Source organism: Cokeromyces recurvatus, assembly GCF_025118155.1.
Source record: "Cokeromyces recurvatus strain NRRL 2243 chromosome Unknown BX663scaffold_31, whole genome shotgun sequence".
In the NCBI taxonomy this organism is placed as follows: Eukaryota; Fungi; Mucoromycota; class Mucoromycetes; order Mucorales; family Mucoraceae; genus Cokeromyces; species Cokeromyces recurvatus.
This window is the reverse complement of record NW_026251417.1, coordinates 271,263-295,179: the sequence shown is the minus strand read 5'-3', so window position 1 is coordinate 295,179 and position 23,917 is coordinate 271,263. Positions and strand designations below refer to the sequence as shown.

At 29.4% G+C, this 23,917-nt stretch overlaps 8 protein-coding genes across 8 annotated transcripts; 5 read left to right on the top strand and 3 right to left on the bottom strand.

The window, feature by feature from the left end:
- Positions 1-1,180: 1,180 nt before the first annotated feature.
- Positions 1,181-2,809, top strand: BX663DRAFT_441514 (tubulin beta-3 chain; the record flags this gene model as incomplete). Its single annotated transcript, XM_051523460.1, has 4 exons — positions 1,181-1,208; positions 1,275-1,291; positions 1,412-1,551; positions 1,648-2,809. 4 exons carry the CDS (start codon positions 1,181-1,183, stop codon positions 2,807-2,809), a joined length of 1,347 nt encoding a protein of 448 aa, XP_051379411.1.
- Positions 2,810-6,888: 4,079 nt separating this feature from the next.
- On the top strand, positions 6,889-8,118 carry BX663DRAFT_521702 (Arv1-like family-domain-containing protein). Its single transcript, XM_051529277.1, has 7 exons — positions 6,889-7,031; positions 7,090-7,224; positions 7,292-7,337; positions 7,388-7,495; positions 7,560-7,641; positions 7,696-7,841; positions 7,912-8,118. The coding sequence occupies exons 1-7, from the start codon at positions 6,948-6,950 to the stop codon at positions 8,070-8,072; spliced, it is 762 nt and encodes a 253-aa protein (XP_051379410.1). The 5' UTR covers positions 6,889-6,947; the 3' UTR covers positions 8,073-8,118.
- Positions 8,119-8,154: 36 nt separating this feature from the next.
- BX663DRAFT_545760 (uncharacterized protein) lies at positions 8,155-9,927 on the top strand (the record flags this gene model as incomplete). The annotated part of the gene is made up of 6 exons (XM_051530940.1): positions 8,155-8,214; positions 8,761-9,058; positions 9,235-9,385; positions 9,483-9,598; positions 9,651-9,692; positions 9,743-9,927. The coding sequence occupies 6 exons, from the start codon at positions 8,155-8,157 to the stop codon at positions 9,925-9,927; spliced, it is 852 nt and encodes a 283-aa protein (XP_051379409.1).
- A 1,341-nt stretch (positions 9,928-11,268) lies between these two features.
- Positions 11,269-12,412, top strand: BX663DRAFT_555053 (uncharacterized protein; the record flags this gene model as incomplete). Its single annotated transcript, XM_051531588.1, has 4 exons — positions 11,269-11,321; positions 11,394-11,640; positions 11,697-11,849; positions 11,921-12,412. The coding sequence occupies 4 exons, from the start codon at positions 11,269-11,271 to the stop codon at positions 12,410-12,412; spliced, it is 945 nt and encodes a 314-aa protein (XP_051379408.1).
- Positions 12,413-12,479: 67 nt separating this feature from the next.
- BX663DRAFT_214371 (TP53 regulating kinase) lies at positions 12,480-13,542 on the bottom strand. The gene is made up of 6 exons (XM_051521773.1): positions 13,462-13,542; positions 13,098-13,386; positions 12,910-13,022; positions 12,734-12,847; positions 12,606-12,678; positions 12,480-12,550 (listed from the first exon to the last, which is right to left on the bottom strand). The coding sequence occupies exons 1-6, from the start codon at positions 13,507-13,509 to the stop codon at positions 12,513-12,515; spliced, it is 675 nt and encodes a 224-aa protein (XP_051379407.1). The 5' UTR covers positions 13,510-13,542; the 3' UTR covers positions 12,480-12,512.
- Positions 13,543-13,570: 28 nt separating this feature from the next.
- On the bottom strand, positions 13,571-15,484 carry BX663DRAFT_521685 (tubulin gamma chain). Its single transcript, XM_051529276.1, has 7 exons — positions 15,404-15,484; positions 15,235-15,347; positions 15,092-15,145; positions 14,859-15,041; positions 14,349-14,798; positions 13,804-14,292; positions 13,571-13,744 (listed from the first exon to the last, which is right to left on the bottom strand). Exons 1-7 carry the CDS (start codon positions 15,450-15,452, stop codon positions 13,709-13,711), a joined length of 1,374 nt encoding a protein of 457 aa, XP_051379406.1. The 5' UTR covers positions 15,453-15,484; the 3' UTR covers positions 13,571-13,708.
- A 202-nt stretch (positions 15,485-15,686) lies between these two features.
- On the top strand, positions 15,687-17,671 carry BX663DRAFT_521680 (WD40-repeat-containing domain protein). The gene is made up of 8 exons (XM_051529275.1): positions 15,687-15,770; positions 15,829-15,990; positions 16,082-16,250; positions 16,309-16,395; positions 16,460-16,982; positions 17,018-17,132; positions 17,203-17,338; positions 17,404-17,671. Exons 1-8 carry the CDS (start codon positions 15,744-15,746, stop codon positions 17,610-17,612), a joined length of 1,428 nt encoding a protein of 475 aa, XP_051379405.1. The 5' UTR covers positions 15,687-15,743; the 3' UTR covers positions 17,613-17,671.
- Positions 17,672-17,743: 72 nt separating this feature from the next.
- On the bottom strand, positions 17,744-23,757 carry BX663DRAFT_555049 (Sec63 Brl domain-containing protein; the record flags this gene model as incomplete). Its single annotated transcript, XM_051531587.1, has 31 exons — positions 17,744-18,177; positions 18,257-18,274; positions 18,338-18,573; positions 18,646-18,675; positions 18,756-19,104; positions 19,181-19,290; positions 19,361-19,530; positions 19,592-19,642; positions 19,700-19,732; positions 19,788-20,002; positions 20,065-20,161; positions 20,230-20,385; positions 20,467-20,558; positions 20,660-20,743; positions 20,811-20,878; positions 21,133-21,304; positions 21,370-21,438; positions 21,508-21,576; positions 21,682-21,764; positions 21,845-21,927; positions 21,996-22,044; positions 22,110-22,193; positions 22,265-22,356; positions 22,469-22,537; positions 22,617-22,701; positions 22,749-22,812; positions 22,909-23,073; positions 23,142-23,175; positions 23,230-23,297; positions 23,366-23,462; positions 23,602-23,757. The coding sequence occupies 31 exons, from the start codon at positions 23,755-23,757 to the stop codon at positions 17,744-17,746; spliced, it is 3,582 nt and encodes a 1,193-aa protein (XP_051379404.1).
- Positions 23,758-23,917: the final 160 nt, after the last annotated feature.

The following is a 23,917-nucleotide window of genomic DNA, read 5'->3' as shown; positions in this document are numbered from 1 at the left end:
ATAAAAATAAGCGTCATAAGCAGAAGGACACTGAGATTCTTGCAGCTAGAATTGCTGATACCTCCCATACCTGGATAATATTACACTTTTACAATTGCTTTTATTTGAACATCAGACTAAAAAGGGTTATGTTACTCCAATCCAGCAAGTTGGAGCATGGACCTATTTTGGAACTCAACAAAAATGTTTTCAAATTGACTGTAAAAAGTTGTTACATATCACTAATAAGTATACTTCAAGCTCGGTATATCTTCCACTCTTTATATTTCCTAGAGGACACTTTGCTCACTAGATTGTTGTCTCTTCTTCAACTCTCTTCCAATCACTCGCAATGATACTGCTTGTTCAAAACTCCTATTTAGAAAAGATGTATTACTTTAATCCATACTCTTGACCAATGTCTCTTCAAGTCGACTTGATATTACTTACTTCTAAACAATGTAATATTCAAATCATTACTCAAAATACCTTTCAGTTTGTAGTAATATCTCGACAATTCATCTTGTACTATCGAACCATAATCATAGCCACTGTATCTGTTGGCGACTTAGTTGGTTACCATCTGGTTGCCCTTCTCCATGTCCTTTTCATTCTGTTTATTTGTTCAATCAGTCTCATTCCATCCACTATCTACAGCATACGTAAATTCCTAGTGTAATTACTTATTAATCTTCCTGCAAAAAAAAAAAAAAAAAAAAAAGACACGAATCCTTTAAGCTAGTAGTCTTTCTTTAGTTCATCTATCTTGCATGAAATGGACTATCTGACTCATTCTTCTGTTCCTTCTCTCTTGATTGAGTAGTTATCTCAACTTATCTCTCCGTGAAACTATGTCTTTTTTTTTTTTTTTTTTTTTTTTTTTTTTTTTTTTTTTTTTTTTTTTTTACATATTATTTTCCCGATATGCATGTCTATTTCTTCCTTTTGTCTTAACTTTTCTTTTAAACTGACGAGGACAAATCAGCTTTGTGCTCATTGGTCACAAAATAATAATAATAATGATAATAATATTAATACTAATATTAATCATATATAATTCTTTTTTTTTCTTCAATCGTATAAGTTGTTACTTTTCTTTTCTCTTTTTTTTATTTTTATTTTAGGTAAGACAATTTAAACTATAATGTGATATGTATACATATTAACAATTCCTTAGAAGTCTTTTTAATATATAAACATCATGAGAGAGATTATTCATGTTCAAGCTGGTAAGTTGCCATCACTCATCTGAATGAGTTAAAAGACAATTGTTGTTAATAGTATTTTATTATTAGGCCAATGTGGTAACCAAGTAAGTCTAATACGTTTTGTTTCATAATAAAGAGAACAAGGAGGAAAAAAAAAAAGAAAAGAAATAGAACAAGATATCGTCTGTACGTATATAAGTTTATTAATGTATCTTTTTGTATAGATTGGTCAAAAATTTTGGGAAACAATCTCAGAAGAACACTGTATAGACGTCAATGGCAATTATTATGGTGATAATGATCTTCAGCTTGAACGTATTAATGTCTTTTATAATGAAGGTTCACCAGGAAAATATGTTCCAAGGTACGCGCTATTAAGAGAGGTCATATTTTTGTTTCCTATATTCATATATCTTCCGCCCCCCTTTTTTTTTTTTTTTTTTTTTTTTTTTTTTTTTAGGGCTGTACTTGTTGACCTCGAGCCTGCAACAATGGATGCCATTCGTAGTAGTCAATACGGAAGAATTTTTCGCCCTGACAACTTTATTAATGCTCAATCTGGTGCAGGTAACTCCTGGGCTAAAGGTTATTACACAGAAGGAGCAGAGTTAGTTGAACCAATTATGGATATTGTTCGTAAAGAAGCGGAGAATACGGATTGTCTTCAAGGTTTTCAACTTTGTCATTCCTTAGGTGGTGGTACGGGTTCTGGTCTGGGATCTCTTTTGTTATCTAAAATTCGTGAGGAATATCCCGACCGTATCCTAAGCACTTATTCAGTTGTTCCTTCTCCTAAAGTATCTGATACGGTTGTTGAACCTTACAATGCTGTATTATCAGTCCATCAACTTGTAGAAAATTGTGATGCAACCTTCTGTATTGATAATGAGGCACTTTACGATATTTGCTTCCGTACGCTCAAATTAAAAAATCCAGGATATGGTGATTTGAATCAACTCGTCTCTGCTGTTATGTCGGGTGTATCCACTAGTTTACGTTTCCCTGGTCAATTAAACAGTGACTTGAGAAAGCTATGTGTCAATATGGTTCCATTTCCTCGTCTTCATTTCTTTATGGTCGGTGTTGCTCCTTTGACTGCCTTTGGATCTCAACAATATCGTAACTTGAGTGTTCCTGAGTTAACTGCACAAATGTTTGATGCTCGTAACATGATGGCTGCCTCTGATCCTCGTCATGGTCGTTATCTGACAGCGGCTACTATCTTCCGAGGTCGTTTGTCGACTAAAGAAGTTGAAAATCAAATGTTAGCCATTCAACAAAAGAATTCATCCTATTTTGTTGAATGGATTCCTAATAGTGTTAAAACCTCTCTTTGTGATATTCCTCCTGTTGGTCTCAAGATGTCAGGTACCTTCATTGGTAACAGCACAGCTATTCAAGATTTATTCAAACGAGTGAATGAACAATTTACGGCTATGTTTAGAAGAAAGGCTTTCTTACATTGGTATACAGGTGAAGGTATGGACGAGATGGAATTTACTGAAGCCGAGTCCAATATGAATGATTTAGTATCTGAATACCAACAATACCAAGAGGCTACTGCTAGTGAAGATATTGATGAAGAATACAATGAAGAAGATGCTCAAATGGATGACGAATAAAAAAAAAAGCATTTAAATATTTTATATACAATACACAATAGTATATGGTTTTATATTCAATGATTAGCCGAAAGAAAAAAAAATTATTCCCTTAATAAGATCTATAACTTATGCTATTAGCAGCTATTCTCCACTTTACCTTTACTCGATCGCTTTATTTTTAATATTAAATCCCAATAAATAAAAAAGTACAAAAAATAAAATAAAATAAAATAAAATAAAATAAAATAAAATAAAATAAAATAAAATAAAATAAGAATTAATAACATGATAAAAACTGATTAAAAATAGGAGAGAACTAGTATGCTCTATGATGTTGAAAATATGGATTATAATCGATTATATCATTCATGTATTTAATTGTATTTATTTATTTATTTTTTTGTATATAAAAGACATAGACAACACTAAAGAATAGAGGTAGAAGTCTTCTTTGTAATATATTATGGCTTTGTAACCACTGGTTGTATATAACAAGAAGTATATATTGTTGAATTAAGGTATATAAGAATTATTAACGATATTTAACTGGTGAACTTGACAATATTTGACTCTACTTTTTTTAATTCACGTTTTATGTGTATATAATAAACGAAGTTTCTTTTTCTTTTTCTTTTTTGATTCATACACTCTTGATAATTTCCATCATGTAATTCAGGAAAAGTGTATCTTCAACGGTTGATATTCGAAGAGAAATATATACAAATATATTATAGAATCCTGCTGCTTTCAATTGTATTTGCGTTCTAATTTTATATAAAAACTCGAGGAGGAGTGACCATTAAAATCTATATTATTTTCCAAAAATGAATATTTTATTTTTTTTACATGCTTAATCCATATTATAATTCACTCTATTAATTAAAAAAGTAATATTCATACGCGTTTTAATAAAAGTCAATAGTAAAGGAAATCAATAATAAATATAAGTTTTATAACAAAAGTATTTTTACTTTTTATTTTATATAAATTTAAGCGAATTTTTTTTTAGAAGAAAAAAAAAAAAAAAAAAAAAAAAAAACCGCAAAAAAAAAAAAAAAAACCGCAAAAAAAAAAGAGACCTTCCCAAATTCAACCGGAAAAAAGAAAAAGACTGCATCAACAGCAGAACACCAAAGACCAAAAGTCAACTCCAGTCCAAGACGGCGCCAGAAAAAAAGAAAAAACCCTATCCACCTTATAGGGCTACCCCTAATCCCCTAAATAACCCAACTTCACCAGATGTGTCCGAAGACAACACCCTCCATTGGATCATCTTTCAGATCAATCAGAGATAGAAGAACACAAAGTTCTTCTACCTCATCCACCAGGTCCATGGGATCATCGATCTCCAGGGAACCTGATGGTGATTGATCAACAGGGACCGAGGTAGCCACAGCAGCCAAGACATTTTCCCCAAATTTTGCAGGCAAGAAACGTGGTGGGGGCATAGCAGCCCTATCAGCTGCTTCACGAGAAGCGACAGAGTAAATTGCTTTAGCAGCAGCGTCAACAGTAATAGTTTTAGTAGTAGTAATTATTAGGAGGGTGTTTAATAGAAAAGCCAAGACGATACAAGATATATAGAAATAAGAATATACATACAAACGTATAAATATTTATATGGATTAATTAGGAGAATTATTTGTTAGTTATACGCGTTATTTTATAATATATAAAAAAAGTTAAAATATCTAAAAGAGAAAAATACTTACAAGAATAAGACTTTTTTTTTAATTCTATTTGAAAATAAAACGGTTAAAGAAAAAGAAAAGGTCAAAATAAGGAGGATTATTTTTATAGTTATTTTATTTATTTATTTTATTTTTTTATTTTTTTTCAAAGAATAGATATTGATTGCCTATCAAAAATCATATGCGTTGCACAGTATTTTGGCGTCAAATTGAAGCTACATAAACTCTAAAATAAATCATATGAAAATGTTATTACTTACAATGAATCTTCCCTCCCTTTTTTTTTATTTCAACATAAAACAAATATACTTGTGTTGTTTAAATGTGTATGAATTTTCTAAAATACTATAGAATGTTAGTCTTTATATTATTTAAATAATAAATAAAGTAAAAAGAGGAGGAAAGTATATATATATAAAAAAAAAAGCCAAGAACAGATAAACCTTACAATACGCAATAAATTTATATTTTATTCCCACATCTTTATAAAAGTAAGGAGTAAAACTCTTCTACATGTGTTTTTTATTTCTTCTTTTTTTTTTTTTATTTTTTTATTTTTACACTAGCGTCGTTGTATTTTTATTTATATTGTGTATTGCTATAAAGGTAGAAGGGATATTAAAATATAAAGAAAAAATAAAATAAAAGGTGTACTTTCTCTTTTCCTCACTATAAGCACATTATGTATGGTTATATGTCCATGTATAAAATAATAGTAATTTTCTTATTAAATAGGATAGTTTGATGTCATATACATAAGCAGCAGATTTGTGTACCTTATTTTTTTAATGCAGCAACAAGTGTTTTTTATAATTTAAATTCAGTTAAATAATACAGAAGCTTTTTACAAAAAATTAAACTTCTCTTGAGATGGACAAATTGATATGCGTATTATATATGATTATTCCTGTTCTTATAATAATTCACAACTCACACTAGCTAATGCTATCATTTCTTATACATGCCAATTATAACTAGAACTACATGCCCTTCATTACAAAGTCAATAAATGGATCTAATTCCTAATTATAATTATTATATATTATTACTAGTAGTGTGAGGAGTATAGATTATCCTCAATAAGAGAGCTAATCTATGTATGTATGTATACAAGCCAGAAGGAAGCAGTATTTAATATTATTTATATATTTGTATACATAATAATAAAATTACTTCTTCTGCCTTTTATATTTATATATATATATATACATTTTACAATAGTAGCCCTTAAGATATTTATGTTCATTTGTAGATAAAACTACATGTTAACTAAATTAAAGTATATAATTCTTCATGTCTCATTTATAGCCTATATATTATCTTGAGAATACAACTGATAGAATCTTGTTTATGCCCATCATTCAAAATAAGGGTCACTTGGTATCTTTTTTCTTTATTGACATAATTCAAATAGACAACATAGTTGCAACTTCAAGCAAGGCTTCATTAAGAAAATATTTCACAAGTCTAAAAAAAAATTGTAAATAGCATTCATTATATACCATTGCTTATGGTTAGCAAAGGCCATCAAAGAATGTTATTTTCCTATTTTTATTTATACCTATTCATATTGTTAATGACATGATATGCTATTAAGCTCACAAGAGTCCTTTGCTCTTTTAATATATTCTCCTTCAAAGTAATGCAATTTGGATTAGGATATCTACTTTTACTATCTTATGCCACCTTTATGATTATTTGGTTAGAATTAAACAGACGAATCAAGTAACCATTTTATATGGAAATGTTACGAATAAATTGGAGTCATCTTGATACTAATCAAGACAGAAGCCCATGTAGCTATCAAGAGTACAAACGGATAAATCAAATCAAATGTACACTATTTATCGTCATTATTAAGATATCTATTTAGTAAGGTATGTTGGTCATAGTCTATGTAATATTAACAATAATTGACTTACATTATTACTGTATATGTTTATAGATATATATTTATCTATTCTCAGACTGAAAAATAAAAAAAAACTATGACAGAAATAACAGAGAGGGAAAGAGGTGCCAAGTCGAAACATTTTCTTTATTTTTATTACACAAATAACGGGTTTACTTAATAAGAATGAATGAAAAAAAAAAAAAAAAGACTGTACTATATTATGTCTTTATGGAAAATATACATATGCATCAACCTACTCATATAAAAGACTTTTTATTAAGGATCGATATTATGAATAGTAAAAAAAATTATCCTTCATTATCATTTCTTCGTTCTCTTGGAGAGCTTTATTTGAAAATGAGATATAAATTCCAAAAAAAAAGGACTTTTCGATAATACGGGCATATCAATTTCATTTGTAAATGTATGATAATAAATTATCCTTAATGACTGTCAAACATTGATAAAGACTCTACACTTAAAAAAAAAAAAAAATCAAACTAACCAATAAACAAATTTGTTATCTAAAAAAACAAAAAAAAAAAAAATCAAAATTGTATTTTAGCACATAATGAGTACCTGTGTTGAATGTGGTGCTTCTGTTGCTAATTTATATACTCAATATAGTAAAGATAACATTCGTCTAACAACATGTGTAAGCACGTAGCTTCTTATAGTCATCTCTAATTATTAAACTCATGAATTTTGTACAGGATCATTGTAATCAATTTGCAGATAAATATATTGAACATGATTTCGTGATTGTGTTTATTGATATGTTACTTCATAAACCACAAGTATACAGACATTTATTGTTTAATAGAATAACTGAACAAGATGGACTTGAAGTAAAACTTGTAGACGATTATTGAATCTATTGATTTAACAGTTTTATTTTGTTTTATTTTTATGTAGCCCCACGTATTTCGTTTTGCAATATTATTAATTTTATTTGAAGTATGTAAGTACATTCGAGAATGGATTTATAACATATATTTACGATCTAGAAAGATATAAAATGGTTTAGATTAGAAAGATATTATACTGAGTATGATTCAAAATTCACTCAGTTGCCTCTTTATGGCCAATACTTGTATCTGTTAGCCATTTGTGTATTTGGTAAGTGGCTGATAACATGTAATTGATTCTTCTTCTTCTTTTTTAAAGGAAAAACGTTGTATAGAATTCATTATTTTTCATTGTTGTGTCAATTTAATCATTCGATTGTATTATTTTATGAAAAATGAAAAAAGCAAGAAAGTCAAGTAAGAATGTATTACTTGAATGCATGATTAGGAAACTAAATTTATTTTACATAGATACAACTATGTTTCAATGGCTTTAATAATATCAAGTTTTGGTAAAATGCTTTTAATTTTTATGGTTATTTGGGATTATAGACAATTGGAATACTCTTGGCTTGTGAGTATCATTGTTCTAGCATCAAATACAGAAGCCTTATCAGGTAATTATATAAAGAATATGTATTTGTTATATTTGTATATCTACTTAAACAAAGTACATACATGATATAGTTTACTTGAATATACCTTATTTTCATACTTTATTGATTATCTTTATTGGCATCTTAAGCAGAATCTGGGCTCAATATTTTTTCTTATATTTTACTTATGATAATGATATAAAAAGCTTAACTACCTATGTACTGAATAGATCAAATTGGATAACCATCTAATGAATTAAATAAATATTTATGTGTGTATTTATTTTAATTGGATAAATGGAGCAATGCTGTGATATATTACTTTTCATCCAAAATGAGTTTATTAGAACTTATTTATAGAGTATCTGATTGCTTCTTTAATAGTCTTAATCCTGTAAATACCGAGCAAAATAATGACCTAGTAGCCCATTCGAGTTATTGAACTATGTATCTTACACAACTGTTGACAAAGCAGCCTACTATCTTTAAATAGGCTCTCGACTTTAAATGCCTGAAACTGTGAATCATTTCCTTTCATTATTGATAATTTGACGCGGGCCATTTTATGTCATTAAAACAATCAAAGTTTAAATATTGCAAGCAGTAGCAACAAGCAGAACCCTAAAATGGAACAAAGCTAATTTTACAGCAGGAAAAAAAAAAGTCCTTTTTTTTCGGTTATTGATAGTGATTTGTTTATGCTGGTACGATTCTAGGTTGGATAAATATTGCAGCAGGAATAGGGGGCAGAACATCATACTATATCTCCTTCTGTAAAAGAAAGAAAGAAAGGCAATAGTGGATAAAACTTCACTAATTTATTTTATCATGATGTCGCATTTTTACACCCAGTTAAAGTGAGCAATATTGTAAAGTTGTTTATACAAAAACCTTTCTGTTACTATTATAGATGACCACTACTAACGTAACTATTATATAGATATACATTCAAGCATGTGTTAATAAATCATGGAAAACATCTATGGAAGTGGGTGTTAAAGTAGAAGCAAAATCGCCTTTATCGCATGATCGCTTCTTTGTAGCTCACGCTTATTTGACTTTCATCGCCCTCTCGCCTCGTCCAAAGGCTAAATTTCATTTGGGCCGTATTCTTTCTGATTTTCAGCCTATTCCTATCCCTCAACTTATACCTCCCCCCCTATGGAACACAAACAATATAAAATGGCTGAATTACAAAGACACCAACGCTTCAAATGGAAAAAAAAAGTTAGATTATAGTGAGGTACGTCAAATATATGAGGGAATTATCTCAGGGGTCAATGACAGAAAGCACCTATAAAACCTCATTCAAATTATTTTTCTGCGAAGAGGATGATGATCAGCCTATGATCCCAGCTTTAAGAAAAAAACGAAGGTTTTCATAGGATCCAAGGGATATTACAACAAGTAAAAGAAAGGCCCATAAACTATACATTTGCAGAAGCAGTTGAGGTGGTTATGCCTCAGCATGCAAATACGTTAAGTATTACATTTGGTAGCCAAATTATGGCCTGGATGGAAACATGTGCTATCGCAAGTGCTAAAACTTATTTATTGACAGCAAGGTAGTATTATTAAAAAAAAAATGTGGAGGATGAATGAGTCACATCAAAAATCACTGACTCTGTAATATCTATTTTTTTTTATTATTATTATTATCAGCATTGATAGTTTAAACTTTATTGCTAGTTCAGGTGTAGGTGATGTAGTTACGATACATTCATTGGTTTCAAGATCGTTTAACTCTTCTATGGGAATCTATGTTAGTGTAGAGTCAGGTAATAATATTGACGGAAATAAATCTCATTTTATAATAATTTGTTTTAATAGAAAACTTATTGACTGGAAAAACGAATAGATTTTTTACAATAAGTAAATATGAAATTATTCATTCTTGCATGTATTAATACTTCATTGTGTAGCTGCCTTAAATGATGACACAGCTGAAGAAATTAGGTTGGGCCACGAAAAAAAAAAAAAAAAAATGGGCCATTTGAAAATATTTAGGACACAAATTTTGAAAAGTTTGAAAATAGGACACTTATTTGGAAACAGGATAAGAATATTTGCAAGAGAACCATTTTTTCCAGTAAACTTTTACAGGTAAACTTTTTTTTTAAGTTGAGTTCTATTGAATAAAAATCCAAATGATCACAAGTATTTTATATACTAAAATTGCCCGGACCAGTTCAAATCTGTATTTAGAGAAAAAAACCTTCATGGGCTGAAGGAAAAAGGATAAAAAAAAAAAGAGGAAGAGATAGGGCTATTTATATGTGTTTTTTTGCAAGGTAAATGATATTAATAGAAGTATGATTTGGATAAGTGAATACTGGTATAATAAAGCATTATGTGTAAATGTTGTCTCTAAACAATTTGGCTTGTAATAAGATATATTTTTATTCTCCCTGAGCTGTCGTTGTTACGAAAATTATACCCAATTATTATTTCTGGGGTAAGCAACGCGTTAACATTAATTCACAGTGAATATTCCAGCTATAACAATAAGACCAATTATTTATATGCTACTATTATTATTATCATCCACTAAGATGTTATTACATGACAATATTCGACATTATAGATGTATATATAATATGTATGACTTATGTAAGTGATTATGTAAGGGCATATAACAATCATAGCCCTATTGAATTCTTATAATTACATAGTATAATTATTACTCTAACAATGACTATTATTAAAACTGAATGTTGTATAATGAACATTATGCTGTGAAGTACAATACACTAGTTTTATTTGAGTAACCTCTTTATTATTTAAATAAATGATGGTTTATTTCTGTTAACTTAGTTGTAAAGACGAATACAATCACAACAGAAGGAAAAAAGAAATTCATTTTGGGAGCCTTTTCTTTGCGAAAAAAAAAAAGTTTCCCTGAAAAAGTTTACCGGACAAAAAGGTCCCCTCGTCCTGTTTCCAAATAAATGTTCCAAATTTTCTTGGCTGCCCCATTTTTGAAGCACTGATCCATTTCCAAACTTTTCAAAATTTGTGTCCTAAATATTTTCAAATGGCCCAAATTTTTTTTTCGTGGCCTTATCTAATTTCTTCAGTCGTAATTATACCAAAAGTAGTTCCATAAACAGATGCTAGTATGAAATTATATGAAGGCAGACATGACAGGCGTATAAGACGTTTAAGTCAGTGAGAAGAATGAATTGATTTAATGAACGCCTCACAAATGACAACACTGCTACTAATTAATACTTTTTCAATAAAGTAAAAGATTATCTTGTCTCAGATTTTTTTTTTTTTTTTTTAATAGAAAATCTTTCGTAGACTGCTTTTTTTTTCTTTTTCTTTTTTAATCTATTATGAAAATCTCTAATTGCCCCAGATATTTAAAACATCATCTTTTTTCTTTTCCTCTCTTTTTTCTTTTTTTTTCTTTTCTCTTTAAGAAAATAAAATAACATTGTATACCATGTCAACATCTTGTAAAACTATTCTTGCTTCTAGAGTATCTGCTTCTTTTAGGTAAGTTCTTTCTTTCTTCTTCTTCTTTCATATTACAAATAATGCATAATTGTTGACATTATACGTCGATAGAAATCAAATTAAAGAAGATATAAAGACACGTAATATTCGACCCAAACTAGTTGGATTTCTTGCTAATAAAGATCCTGCTGCTATGAAATATGCTGAATGGACATCAAAGACCTGTGCAGAAACAGGTGTTGATTTTGAACTTCGTACTGTAGATAAAATGGATCTGGAAGAAAAGATTACAGAGGCCAATGAAGATAGATTAGTAAATGGTATCATGGTTTATTATCCTGTATTCGGAGGAAAACAGGTAAATGAAGTATAAGACGAAATAGACATGCATGAAAACTTATTTCGCATAATCAGGATTTATATCTTCAAAGCTGTGTTAGTGAGCTTAAGGATGTGGAAGGCTTATGTCATAAATTTGTTCATAATGTGTATCATAATATTCGTTATATGGATGAAAAGGAGACGATGAAATGTATTATTCCTTGCACTCCTCTTGCTTGCGTCAAGGTAAAAGTGTAAAAACCTGCATATTTCAATCAATGCGCATATTTTTTTAGTCTTATTTTATATCATAATAGATCCTTGAATATATCGGCGTTTATAATCCAGTTATCCCTTATGGTAATCGTCTTTATGGTCGTACGATTGCTGTCATCAATCGTAGTGAAATCGTAGGTCGTCCCTTGGCCGCTATGCTTTCTAATGATGGTGCTAAAGTTTATTCAATTGACATTAGTGGTGTTCAGCTCTTTACTCGTGGTTCAGGTATTAAACTCTCTGCTCATAAAGTAGAAGACACTGAATTCACACCTGAACAAGTGATACCTAAATGTGACGTCGTCATTACTGGTGTTCCTACTCCTAATTACAAATTATCAACTTCCTTATTAAAAGACGGTGTAGTTGCTATCAACTTTTCGTCTTTTGCAAACTTTGAAGAAGACGTCAAGACAAAGGCGTCTATCTTCGTGCCTTCAGTAGGTAAAGTTACAGTAGCCATGTTGGAACGTAATTTACTTAGATTACATGATTATCAAAATAACTTGACAGAAAAATCAAAACAATCATAGATAACTGTAACATATATCAATAAACTCTTTTATACATTTTTTTTTCTTTACACACACACATATGTATATATATAAATGTATCTATACTATCTTTATTCTTTTATCCAACCATCGTTCTCTTACGTCCTCTCATTCTCACTACAGAATTATTCATAAGTTTAGCAAATATCATCACTTCCATTCATTAAATTACCTTCTTCTAATTTGCGTGAAACTTGCTTAGCTTGCTTTGAATTCTTAAAGTAATGTTCAAGAATGGTTGCAAACTACATGTATCATGGAATAAGCAATCTATATTATTTAATTGTAATGTTCATTTACCATAGATTCTGTTTCTGGATGAGTACTGGAAAAGGCACGTTCAAGAACATAAAGATCGACAGCTTTATCTTCAATCAATAATGAAGTAGAACTTAGTCCAAAATCAATAATAGCCTACCAAAAAAAAAAAAAAACTAATTAATAATAAATTGAATAATAAATATTCACGACTTTACAACTGAATCTTCTTTATCCCTAATAATTAAATTGGATGTCGTCAAATCACCATGAATAATATTTAATTCATGCATTTTGGCTAATGAGCAACCAATCTTTTCTGCCAAAGCATCTATAAACCAGTATGAAAAAAAAATTCTCTATTATACCCTTCTCTCTCTCACACACTCAATATATATATATATACCTGTATCTACATTCTTATAATTATCACCTTGATTTTCCAATAACTTTTGTTTAACAGTGACACCCACAATGTTCTCCATATAAATGGTGGCTGAAGGTATGTCTACATAGTATACGGTGGGAGTATCCATACCGGCTTTTTTACATTTGTAAAGGCATCGAGCTTCCTGAACAACTCGTCTGCTTGTCAAAAGTTGGTCTAAATCGGGATGACGGTATGATTTTTTAAATCTTTCTTTGGCAATGCAACCTTCTGGTAATGTAAGAAAAGATGGTAAATGAAAAACACGCTACTAAACATGTTAGACTCTACTTATAAACACTATTATTATTGTTATTATTAAAAAATAAATAAATAACATTACAGCTTCTGCTCCTTGTTTTATTAATACAGCATTCTCAGGAATCATCATATTATTAAGAGTTTTTAACAAAATAAAACTTTTTTTTTTTTTTTTTTTTTTTTTTTTTTTTTTTTTTTTTCGATTGTTTACTTTATTTACATCTTTTCTCAGTTATGTCGTACTTTAAAATTTTTGAACTGTCACCTTTTTTAATACAAGAAATTATTAGGGAGAAAAGACTTCTAATAAATATCCGTCATGTGTTAAATTACGACGTCTCCATTTGATTGTCTCTATTCATACCCTATTATTCAGACAAATAAATTAATCTATAAAACACACACATATTATTCCTTATCTTACATAATTAATATATGCAGGTGTCTCACATGCTTCATATTCATCAATCAATTCCTGAACAACATTTCGTGAATCATCAAATTCATCCAAATCCTCTGCAAACATGGCATATTTTCTGTATTGTTCCAAGAATGCATTTCTTTTCCTCAACTTATCATACTGATCACATGTACGTTTGAATAATGAAGCAACACTCGTGTGATTCGCGAGCATTAATCCACTCACTCGATGTGGTGTCTGTACGTAAGGTGATTTTTTAGATAAGGCGACTTGAATACTTGCCGGTCCCCATGGTATAAATGATGCTAGTCTTCTTTCTCGAATACGTAATAAAGATTTGTGAACATCTGTGGGATCTGCTTCTCCTTGAATTATATTAAGTATTGAAATATAGCAACTGCTCTTTGATGGCACAATAGATACCATTCTATTTTTAGGTTGTAATAATCTTCTCATCACATCTAATACTGTTGTTTTGCGAATAGAAGTAGCCTAAAAAGAAGATGTTAGTGTCTGTATATAAATAGCTAAGACATATATAAACAAACCTTTTCTACTTGCTCACTTGAAAATGGTGTGTATGCAGTCGTTAAGAAATGACATCGAGGTGTTGGAATCAATGATGCAACAATGCCCACAAGATCATTATTCATATAACCCGGATATCTAAGTGTTGTTGTACTTGCTGACATGACGGTAGACACAAGTTGATTTGTTTGTTCAAATGTAGGTTGTTGAATATGTAATCGATCAGTTGCGATTCGAGATAATGCTGTATTATCCAAGACCACTACACTATCTGCATTATGAGTCAATCGCTTAAGTGCAAGCATACTATTGTAAGGCTGAACAACTGTATCTGATACTTCTTCAGAATTAGGGAAAACCGAATATGTTTGAAGTAATTTCTTTGGATAACGATCATTCAGTTTCTCTAATAAAAATGATCCTAAACCAGATCCAGTGCCACCAGCAATTGAATGCAGTAACATAAATCCCTATCAAATGTAAATTAAAACATACACCATTTATCAATTTAAAATAATCACATATTTTACCTCAAGTGAATCGCTATTATCTGCTTCTCTGTCCACCATATCTAATATATCTTCAGCAAATTTCTCTCCTTGAGAATAACCGTTTGGCCATGTATTTCCTGCTCCTCCGCCGTCTTGAGAAGTAAAAATATTTTCAGGGTTGTATAAGTTAGCGTAAGGTGATGCTTTAATGTTGTTAATAACCTATTAATTACAATTAATTACGTGTTCTGTTCAAATTATTATAGTCGTACTCTAGGTTCAAGATCTAATAAAAGTGCACGGGGAATATAATGTTCATCATCTGCCTAATACAATGTATAAGTAATATGATAATGCTTTAATGTTGGAATTGCTTCCTTTTTTTTTTTTTTTTTTTTTTTTTTTTTTTTTTTACCTGATAAAAGAATACATCTTTTCTATCTCCTCCTTCAGTAGCAAAATCTTCTAACGTACCATCGTTACTGATTCCATGTTCTGTACAAATCTGTCTCCAAAACTCACTACCAACTTTTTTTTTTTGTTGTATTAGTCAAATATTATAACTAATGTATTTTTATGTTTACTTTGATTGCCACATTGGCCAGTCTGAAGTGTAATAATTTCGCGAGGCATTTTTTTTTATTTTGCTGATTAAAAAAAAAAAAAAAAAAAAAAAAAGAAAAGACAGAAGTATGGTAAAATAAAGAAAATGCAAATCCGTCGTGACGCGTTTTATGTGAGATTTAACAATTCAGTAACAGCAGAGAAAACGACATTTCAATTCTTGACTATCCAATTAAAACTGTTCTCGTACAAATAATGTTACAAGTTGCGCATTGACTCTCTTATTTTTTATTTTTATAAATATTTATATTCATTTATTTTATATTTTTATTTATTTATTTATAGAAATTTACATAAAGTATGAGTACAGTAACTCCTGACAATAAAGTAATATGATTCTTCACAACTGTATTTTAGCAGAATAGTAATGTTTATTGTTCATTAGACCTACAATGATTTATCTAAAAAGCCTTCATTGCCACGATTTGGGTCATCAAGCACTTCAGCTTACAAGTACATTAGCGGTAAATTCTATCACCCAAGTACACGTTTTGAAGATCTTCAAGGGCTTAGCATCAACAAGTCTGGTACATGTGATTTGATACAGGTAAATAAATACCATGCATATATAGTATTATTACTATTATTATTTTCATGTTTTTTTTAAAAAAAAATAAAATAAAATAAAATAAAAATAGGCCAATACAAAATTTATTGCTGTACCTATCTCAGGTCCTGGAGGTCGTGTAGGCATTATCAACGCTAGAAAACCCGGTAGACTACCTATTCATATTCCCTCTGTACTCTGTAATTCAGAAGTAAATGATTTTAAATTTGATCCCTTCGATGAAAACATCCTTATCACAGGTAAAGAAAAAAAAAGGAGTGTATGATGGCTATATATATTTCTAATTTTATTTTGCAGTCTCTAATGATAATAAGATTCGAGTTTGGGAAATACCTGAAGAAGGTCTTGAAGAAGACTTTGCTGAGCCAAAATATGTTTTTGGAGGTAAGCATTCTACATATACATATACATATATATATATGTATATATACTGATCATTTTAATATAGATGAATCTATGGATAGAGTTCAATTGATTGAATTTCATCCAACTTCTAAAAATATTTTACTTTCTGCCTCTGATGATCTTGGCCACCCCACCATTCGTCTTTGGAATCTTGAGACACAAAAATCAGAAATCACATTCAAGCATCCAGGCTTGATTTTTAGTTGCGCCTGGAGTCCTGATGGTCAGCACATCGCAACCACATCAAAGGAAAAAAAAGTGTATATTTTGGATGCTAGAACTGGCCAAACAAAGGCTGAAGGGAATTCACATAGTAGTATTCGACCTTCACGTCTTGTTTGGCTCTCTAATACCGAATTCATTAGTGTCGGATTTGGATTAGGATCCAGCCGTGAAATTTTATTGTTCAACGTGTCTGACTTATCAAAACCTGTCGCTAAAAAGCAGATTGATATTTCACCTAGTGTTATGAGTATATATTATGATTTTGATTGTCATCTTTTATTTGTAGCAGGTAGAGGAGATAGAACGATACATACATATCATGTTGAGGATGAGATAGTGCCGTTAGTAAAGATCGAGGCTTCGACATTACAACAAGGATTCGCTTTTTACCAAAGAGAACATGTAGCGTCAAAGAGATAGAAATTGACAAGTTTTATAGGTTAACTCCTTCCAGTATTGAAACTGTAGGCGTGCATGTGTCTCGTGCAAGAGTAATATATATATTTATAATATCTACAGATTTTATTATTTTTTTTTATTCTAACTGATGCGCTTTTATAGCCCGAGTATTTTCAAGATGATATTTTTGTGCCTACTTTAGACTTGGAACATCCAGCTCAAAGTGCTGATAATTGGTTTAAGGGTGAAAATAAACAATTAGAACGTATTTCTTTACAACCTGAAGATATGCCACCATGTAAGTTATATACAAGGAGTTTTTTTTTTTCTTATAGCTTATTTTTTTTTCTTACTGGGATACAGTGTCGACAGCACCTCCTCCTCCTTCACAAGCTCAATCAAAGGCCAAATTCGAAATGGGTAAAAAATATGTGAGTGAAGAGCAAAGAAAGAAAGAACAAATGGAACGTATGTTTGCTTTTGCAAAGAGTATCGAAAGTGATGATGAAGAAATAAAACCAAAAGTGAATCCAGAAGAAGAAGAGGTAGCAGAAGAAGAATGGGATGATTAATACATACATAACATGATTTTATTTTATTCAATAATAAAAAAGAAGTTTATATATAAATAATAGGATAAGCTTTATTTTATTTCATTATTTTTTTTTAAAGTGTCAATATTTAAATATGTATATGCAAATAGTTAGTGGATAATTTCTACATTATTCTTTATCCATTCAGATAAGGAGGCTGATTTAAATTCAATTGGGTTATCTTGAGTTGTATCTTCTGATATTGCACACTCATTATTATATGAAATGGCAAGAATCCCCTTCTTCTGAAATGTATCAGCTTGTCTGTCACTTTCAAAGTTCTCAAATGCTTTCTGAGTCATTTCCCCAACTTGTTCCCATAACTGATCGCATGTCCTAGTGGGTGCAGTACATTCTATATTCATAGTATTAGTATGACGAGCATCTAAAGAGTTTGTAGTCTCCGTCGTATTAGACAATTTTGATTCTAATGCAGCAGATTGGATTATGGAGTCAAACGAAACCTCATTATTATCAAAATCAAATAAGTCTACAAACATATCTTCATCTTCATCTTTGATAGTTGGTACTATATTATTAGATTCTACAAATTATATAAAAAAGTAAAAAGTATGGATAAAATAATTATGATAATAATAATAATAATAATAATTATACTATACCATTTGGTTTATGTAATCCTAATATATTCATATCTGTTCAAAATAAATTAGAATAGTATTAAAAAGATATTGCTTGCATACCTCGTGTAGAAAATACAGGGAATTGTTCAATTTCCATACTTTTATTTTGTATATTACTAGTTTCTGTATAGGTAATATCTTTTATTTCATCGTTTACTGTCTTTAGTTTTTTTAGATACAGTTTTGAAGAGAACTGCTCACTATCATCTTCATCAACAGCGGCCTTTCTTTTTAATCCATTTCCCTTATTCATATTTAGAGAAGATTGGTTTCTTTTACAGCATTTATGAGCGCAACTACAATAAATTATATTGATCAAGTTAGATATCAATTTTTGCTTTGAAAATAATAAAAAACAAAACAATTACTCTTCCTTATTTTTGCACCTATGTTTACAACTATAATAATAATAAAATAAGTCTCCTAAAAATAAAATAAAATAAAAGACAACTTTTTTTCCTCCCCTTTTTATATTTACGGTGCAATAATAGGCTTTTGTTGCTGTGATTTTATCTCAGAATAATTATCCATGTCATGTTCTTTCAAGACTTGAGTCTGCTGTAGGTTGTCTTCAAAGGGAAATTCATAGTCATTTTTGTTAAATTTATTAGGAATTGAGATGGTGGACGTAGCAACAGCCAGTATATCCCATAAGTTGGGATCTATCTTATCATCGTCTTCAAAGCCGTCAATATCCTCATTAGTTAGGTCTACTACAGTTTCTAACTTTTCTTGATTTTGATTCATCATATTAGATTGACCCATCACTGTAATAAACTTTCTAGGATCTACATTTACAGTAAGTTCCTTTTGAACATCAATCCCCACTATATTCATATTTATAAGCAATAAATAAAAAGGAAAGAATGATGAAATATATACTCTTTTTTTTTTCTTTCATACCATAATCTTCACTTTGTAAATGACAATTGATATTTGTAATTGGAGATTTTAATTCAATTTTTATATTGAATAACTGTCTTTTTTGTAATAGCTTAGATATTCTGATTAAACTTATATATTAGAGGAAAAAAAAAAAAACCTCCTCACAACTAACTTTGCATTCTTCTAAATATTACTTACTGAATTCGACGGAAATCTATTAATTCTTTTTCTGATGTATCAAGCCAGAATAGTACATGATGCTTTTTTCCATGCTTTCCAGTATTTGCATGCTCATTTTCTATTCCTATTCTTATATTTAGTGTTATCATATCGTTTCCATTTTGTTTGTTAACATCTCGGTTTGATTCCTTATAATAAAGTATTATTTAAAAGAAAAATAGTTATGTAAATGCATACTTTCAATTATACCTGCTCTACATCTAATATAAAAATGGGTATAGCATCAATTTGCTTCTTTATCTACAATAATAATTAATATCTTATATATATATATATAAAATAACATTGACACTCTACCTTTGTTCCAAATGGAGGATTGCGATGTAATATCTATTAACAAAGAAGCAGCTTCAATAAGTAAGTCCTAATATTAACTTTAGGTTACCATTTCAAGTCGTCCTGGATCACATTGACGCAGTTGGTCAAAACTGATTAAATTGGCCTGTGCTAGAGTCTTAACAAGTTGAGATCCAATACCATCAATTTGACGAGCAACATAAGGTGAAGTTGTCCAGAGCTTAGCCTGTATATTTTGATATAATTCAAGAGCATACTTTAATTTGATAGGGTTTTTTTCTTGAACACTACAGTCGATTAAGCCTACAAAAAAAAAGTCATCAAGTCTATAGCTCTACTATATATTAGCATATGTATATACTTACATTTCGTGACACGGCTAAGATGGTTCATTACAGTGGATGCTTCTATAGCTAATAAGCCACTACCATTATTATAAAGCGAAATATCGCCAAAAACACACTAGAGTATATAGTTTATATATATATATATATATAAATAGATGGATAACTTTATAATAACTAACTTACTTGTAAAAGCATAAAAACCTTATCTGCTGTACTTGAAATTTTAGTTAATGGAAATCGAATATTAGCATGATTCTTTAAAGCGTTCAAGAATTGTTTTTCTCCAGGATTGAATCTAATCATATCAAATTCTTCACAACATTTACTTAAAAGATCTAGCTATATAAGAGTATTATTACAGTGATTGTTATATAATAAATATAACTAAAGGTTAGGTAGAGTTAGGATATAATATCTTACAGTATCTCTGACAGAGTTTGGGTTTTCAGCTTGAAGCAGTTTTACCATAGTAGGAAACTTTATATAAAATTTATCCATAGCTAGACCATATGCTATTATACAAAAAAAGAAAAAAAAATACAATTGAATATATAACTGTTTAATAATAATAAACTTTTTTTTTTTTTTTTTTTTTTTTTGAATCATATATTACGTGTAGGCTTAAATGTATGATCATTTGAATATGCTTGAATTAGATTATTCTCTTTAAGTAGCTTCAAGTCTTTTACACATATTTCTATTTGACAGTAAATATAAGTTAACATATAAAAACCTACAACTAAAAAAAAAAAAAATCAAATTACCTTGCAAAATATGATTAGTTGATATCGAACCTGAACTTAACTTGTAATGTATTGGGTTTTTTGTTACTCTTACATAAAGGAAAGTAAATTGAAGCCTTTTTTTTTTTTTTTTTTTTTTTTTTTTTTTTTTTTGAAAGCATTAAATTCAATGATATACATCTATATTTGTATATGCATTACCATTTTAAAGCCGATTTTTCGTCAAATAGAGTACCCAAGCATATCTCTGACATTAAATGTTCTATCAAGTTTTCATGCAGTCTTGTTTTTTTTTTGTTGTTAATACCCTTTTTTTAAAAAGAAGCAAAAATACATTATATACCTGCTTTCTAAATTTGTTGTTCCAGATACAAGTGATTTATATCGTTGTTCCATTTGAAGAGTTGTTAAAATAACCACACAGCCTGAAGTATCTAATCCAGGTCGTCCCGCACGACCTATCATTTGGAGAAGATCGATATCAGAGTATTCAGTTAGACCACCATTTTGATATCCTGTGAAGGAATATAAGTATATATATATATTTATATATGTATAAATGCGTTATGAAAATAAAAACCTTGAGTCGATTTAACAATAACCAAGTGAGTAGGTAAGTTTACTCCAACAGCCAATGTTGAAGTAGTAGCTAGTATCCTTTTAGGTTAAACCTTGTTTTATAATAAATTATACATATATAGATAGATAGCTTAAATACCAATAACTCTTATATATCTGTTAGAAAATAAAGTCTCAATTTGAGAGCGATCACTTAGATCGAGTCCGGCTATGTATGTGTATATGTGGATACATATAGATATATATGTATACATATTTAAAAAAAAGCTATAAGCAATAATAAATTAAAAATTACTTATATATAAGTACATACCATGATGAAAAGCAATTCCTTTTTCAACTAATTTAGGTAAAATTTTGTTCTTGAAGGTAAGATTGGATCGTTCTCTAGTATTTCTAATTTTATTTTATTTTTTAATTCTTATTTTATATGTATATATTTATATATATTTTTTACACTTTTGTGATTATTCTACCTTAAACTGTGAATGCCTTTTTTATCCATCATTTTAAGTATAGTATTACAGGATTGCTCTGCAGATTTACGAGTTGAACAAAACTAGAAAATACATGCTTTTTCATCAGATTTATTTAGTTTAGAATGATCATGACAATAAAATACTTTACGATTAACACTGGCTTGTTATTACTATGTTTCTGTATCATATCTAGAAGTCTAATATGCTCTTGTTTATTATGCATTGTTTTTTTTTCTTTTTTAGTGATATTTAATTAACTTACTTCCAATCAAGTCTTCTATCAAATAAAAACATATTTTCTTCATGTTGAGAATATGCATAAACAAATCGATCAAGACGTATAGGCCTGTAATCTTCAGAGAAGCAAATAGCTATTTATTTATTTAGACAAAAGAAAGATTATATTTGTTCCTATACAAACGTTTTGCATCCAGCCAAGTAGCAATATCATTTAAGTTAGGCACAGTGGCAGATACAGCGATAAAACGTAAACGATTATTATCCATTGTCTACCAAGATAAATGTATAACAATAGTTAAAGGGGAAGGGGGGGGAAGTTATAAGTATATATTTATAAATATATATTTATGTACATGTACATGTATATGTATTCTCACTTACCTTCATTCTGCTTACACAAGCTTCTAAGCATGCACCACGTTTTTCATTAAGTATATGAACCTCATCAATCTAATAAATAAATAAAAGGGGGATATGAATAATGCTATTATGTATATATCATGTGCGCATTTAGATATATTATAGTTACTAGAAACAAATTAATAAGTCGCATTAATTGACGATGATCAATCCAGTGTCTTGTCATTGAATCCCATTTTTCAGGTGTGGTTACACTAAACAGTGTTATCTTTCATTAAATTTACTCTATTTTATTACTTACATAATGGTAGTCTTTCTGATAGTTGAGATTGTATTATTATGAGTATCACCTGTAAATTCTTTACCTAATACAAGCATGTTAGTCACCTTTTTTTTCTTTCCACCCTCTGCCTTTGCCTTTGGTTTTGCTTTTATTTTATGTATATATATATATATATTACAGTCAATATTGAAAGGCTTAAATTTAGTCTGCCAATCTTTTACTCTTTCACTACATAAGCTTTTTGTAGGTGCCATATAAATGATTTTTGAATCAGATCCACTATGTAAAAGTGCTCGAATGATAGCTAATTCCATGATGACAGTTTTCCCAGACCCAGTAGGAGCTATTTAATAATATAGAGAAAAGTGTCGATATTCTTGATATACATATACAAAGTGATATCCTTATTACCTGAAATAACTAGATTATTATTTTCATAGTATGCCTACAGAAATAATATTTACTATTTATCTATTATTGTTTTTTTTTATATGTTTACATCATTTAAGCATATAGATTGAATCTTGTTAAAGAATGCAAACTTGAATATAGAATTAAACGGTGATGCTTATATAAACTAGATGTCAACCAACCAACCAACTAACTAACTATAAATACATCAATTTTATACTTACGAATTTCACTAATAGACCTTAATTCATCATTGTTTTCCAACAAGAAAGCATCTTTTTGGATTGAATCTAAAAAGCAAGTTACTATTTTATAAGGTAACTGAACCCATTATATTACAAGTAGATACCTATATTGTGGTTTCTATTGACTGAACATGATTCCCCCTTTTTTTTTTTTTTTTGGTTTCAATAAACATCAGTATAAAACATGATAAACATACCACTAGATTGTAGGTTACCTTTAAATTATTATAAAAAGGTGCAGTAAGTTGATCAAGTGAGATCTCTTCTTGTGCTAACCATTCTTCAATATCTTCATATTCATCATTCTCTTGTACTTCTTTTATCTTCTTTTTATCGTTTTCCATTCTATCTTTGAACAAAGATGTAGGCATATTTAATTAAAAAAAAAGAAAAGAAACAAAGCAAAAAGATATAAATGGCATAGATATCATTTATATTTGAATAATTAATTTAACAACATTTTTTATTCAAATGAATATTGTTTTCATATTTATCATTTATACATCTTTTGCCACTATTTATTTTAAAATA

Excerpts from the sequence above, each read along its gene's own strand:
- BX663DRAFT_521702 (XM_051529277.1), top strand. The coding sequence starts at position 6,948 with ATGAGTACCTGTGTTGAATGTGGTGCTTCTGTTGCTAATTTATATACT. Across the intron at positions 7,032-7,089 it reads ACATTCGTCTAACAACATGT|GATCATTGTAATCAATTTGC; the intron begins GTAAGCACGTAG and ends AATTTTGTACAG. Across the intron at positions 7,642-7,695 it reads GAAAAAAGCAAGAAAGTCAA|ATACAACTATGTTTCAATGG; the intron begins GTAAGAATGTAT and ends TATTTTACATAG.
- BX663DRAFT_214371 (XM_051521773.1), bottom strand. The coding sequence starts at position 13,509 with ATGATGATTCCTGAGAATGCTGTATTAATAAAACAAGGAGCAGAAGCT. Across the intron at positions 13,387-13,461 it reads TAAAACAAGGAGCAGAAGCT|CGTGTTTTTCATTTACCATC; the intron begins GTAATGTTATTT and ends CATGTTTAGTAG. Across the intron at positions 12,679-12,733 it reads ATCCAGAAACAGAATCTATG|TTTGCAACCATTCTTGAACA; the intron begins GTAAATGAACAT and ends TGATACATGTAG.
- BX663DRAFT_521685 (XM_051529276.1), bottom strand. The coding sequence starts at position 15,452 with ATGCCTCGCGAAATTATTACACTTCAGACTGGCCAATGTGGCAATCAA. Across the intron at positions 15,146-15,234 it reads AAGATGTATTCTTTTATCAG|GCAGATGATGAACATTATAT; the intron begins GTAAAAAAAAAA and ends ACATTGTATTAG. Across the intron at positions 14,293-14,348 it reads CAAGTGAGCAAGTAGAAAAG|GCTACTTCTATTCGCAAAAC; the intron begins GTTTGTTTATAT and ends TCTTCTTTTTAG.
- BX663DRAFT_521680 (XM_051529275.1), top strand. The coding sequence starts at position 15,744 with ATGAGTACAGTAACTCCTGACAATAAA. Across the intron at positions 16,251-16,308 it reads TGAAAACATCCTTATCACAG|TCTCTAATGATAATAAGATT; the intron begins GTAAAGAAAAAA and ends TTTATTTTGCAG. Across the intron at positions 16,396-16,459 it reads GCCAAAATATGTTTTTGGAG|ATGAATCTATGGATAGAGTT; the intron begins GTAAGCATTCTA and ends ATTTTAATATAG.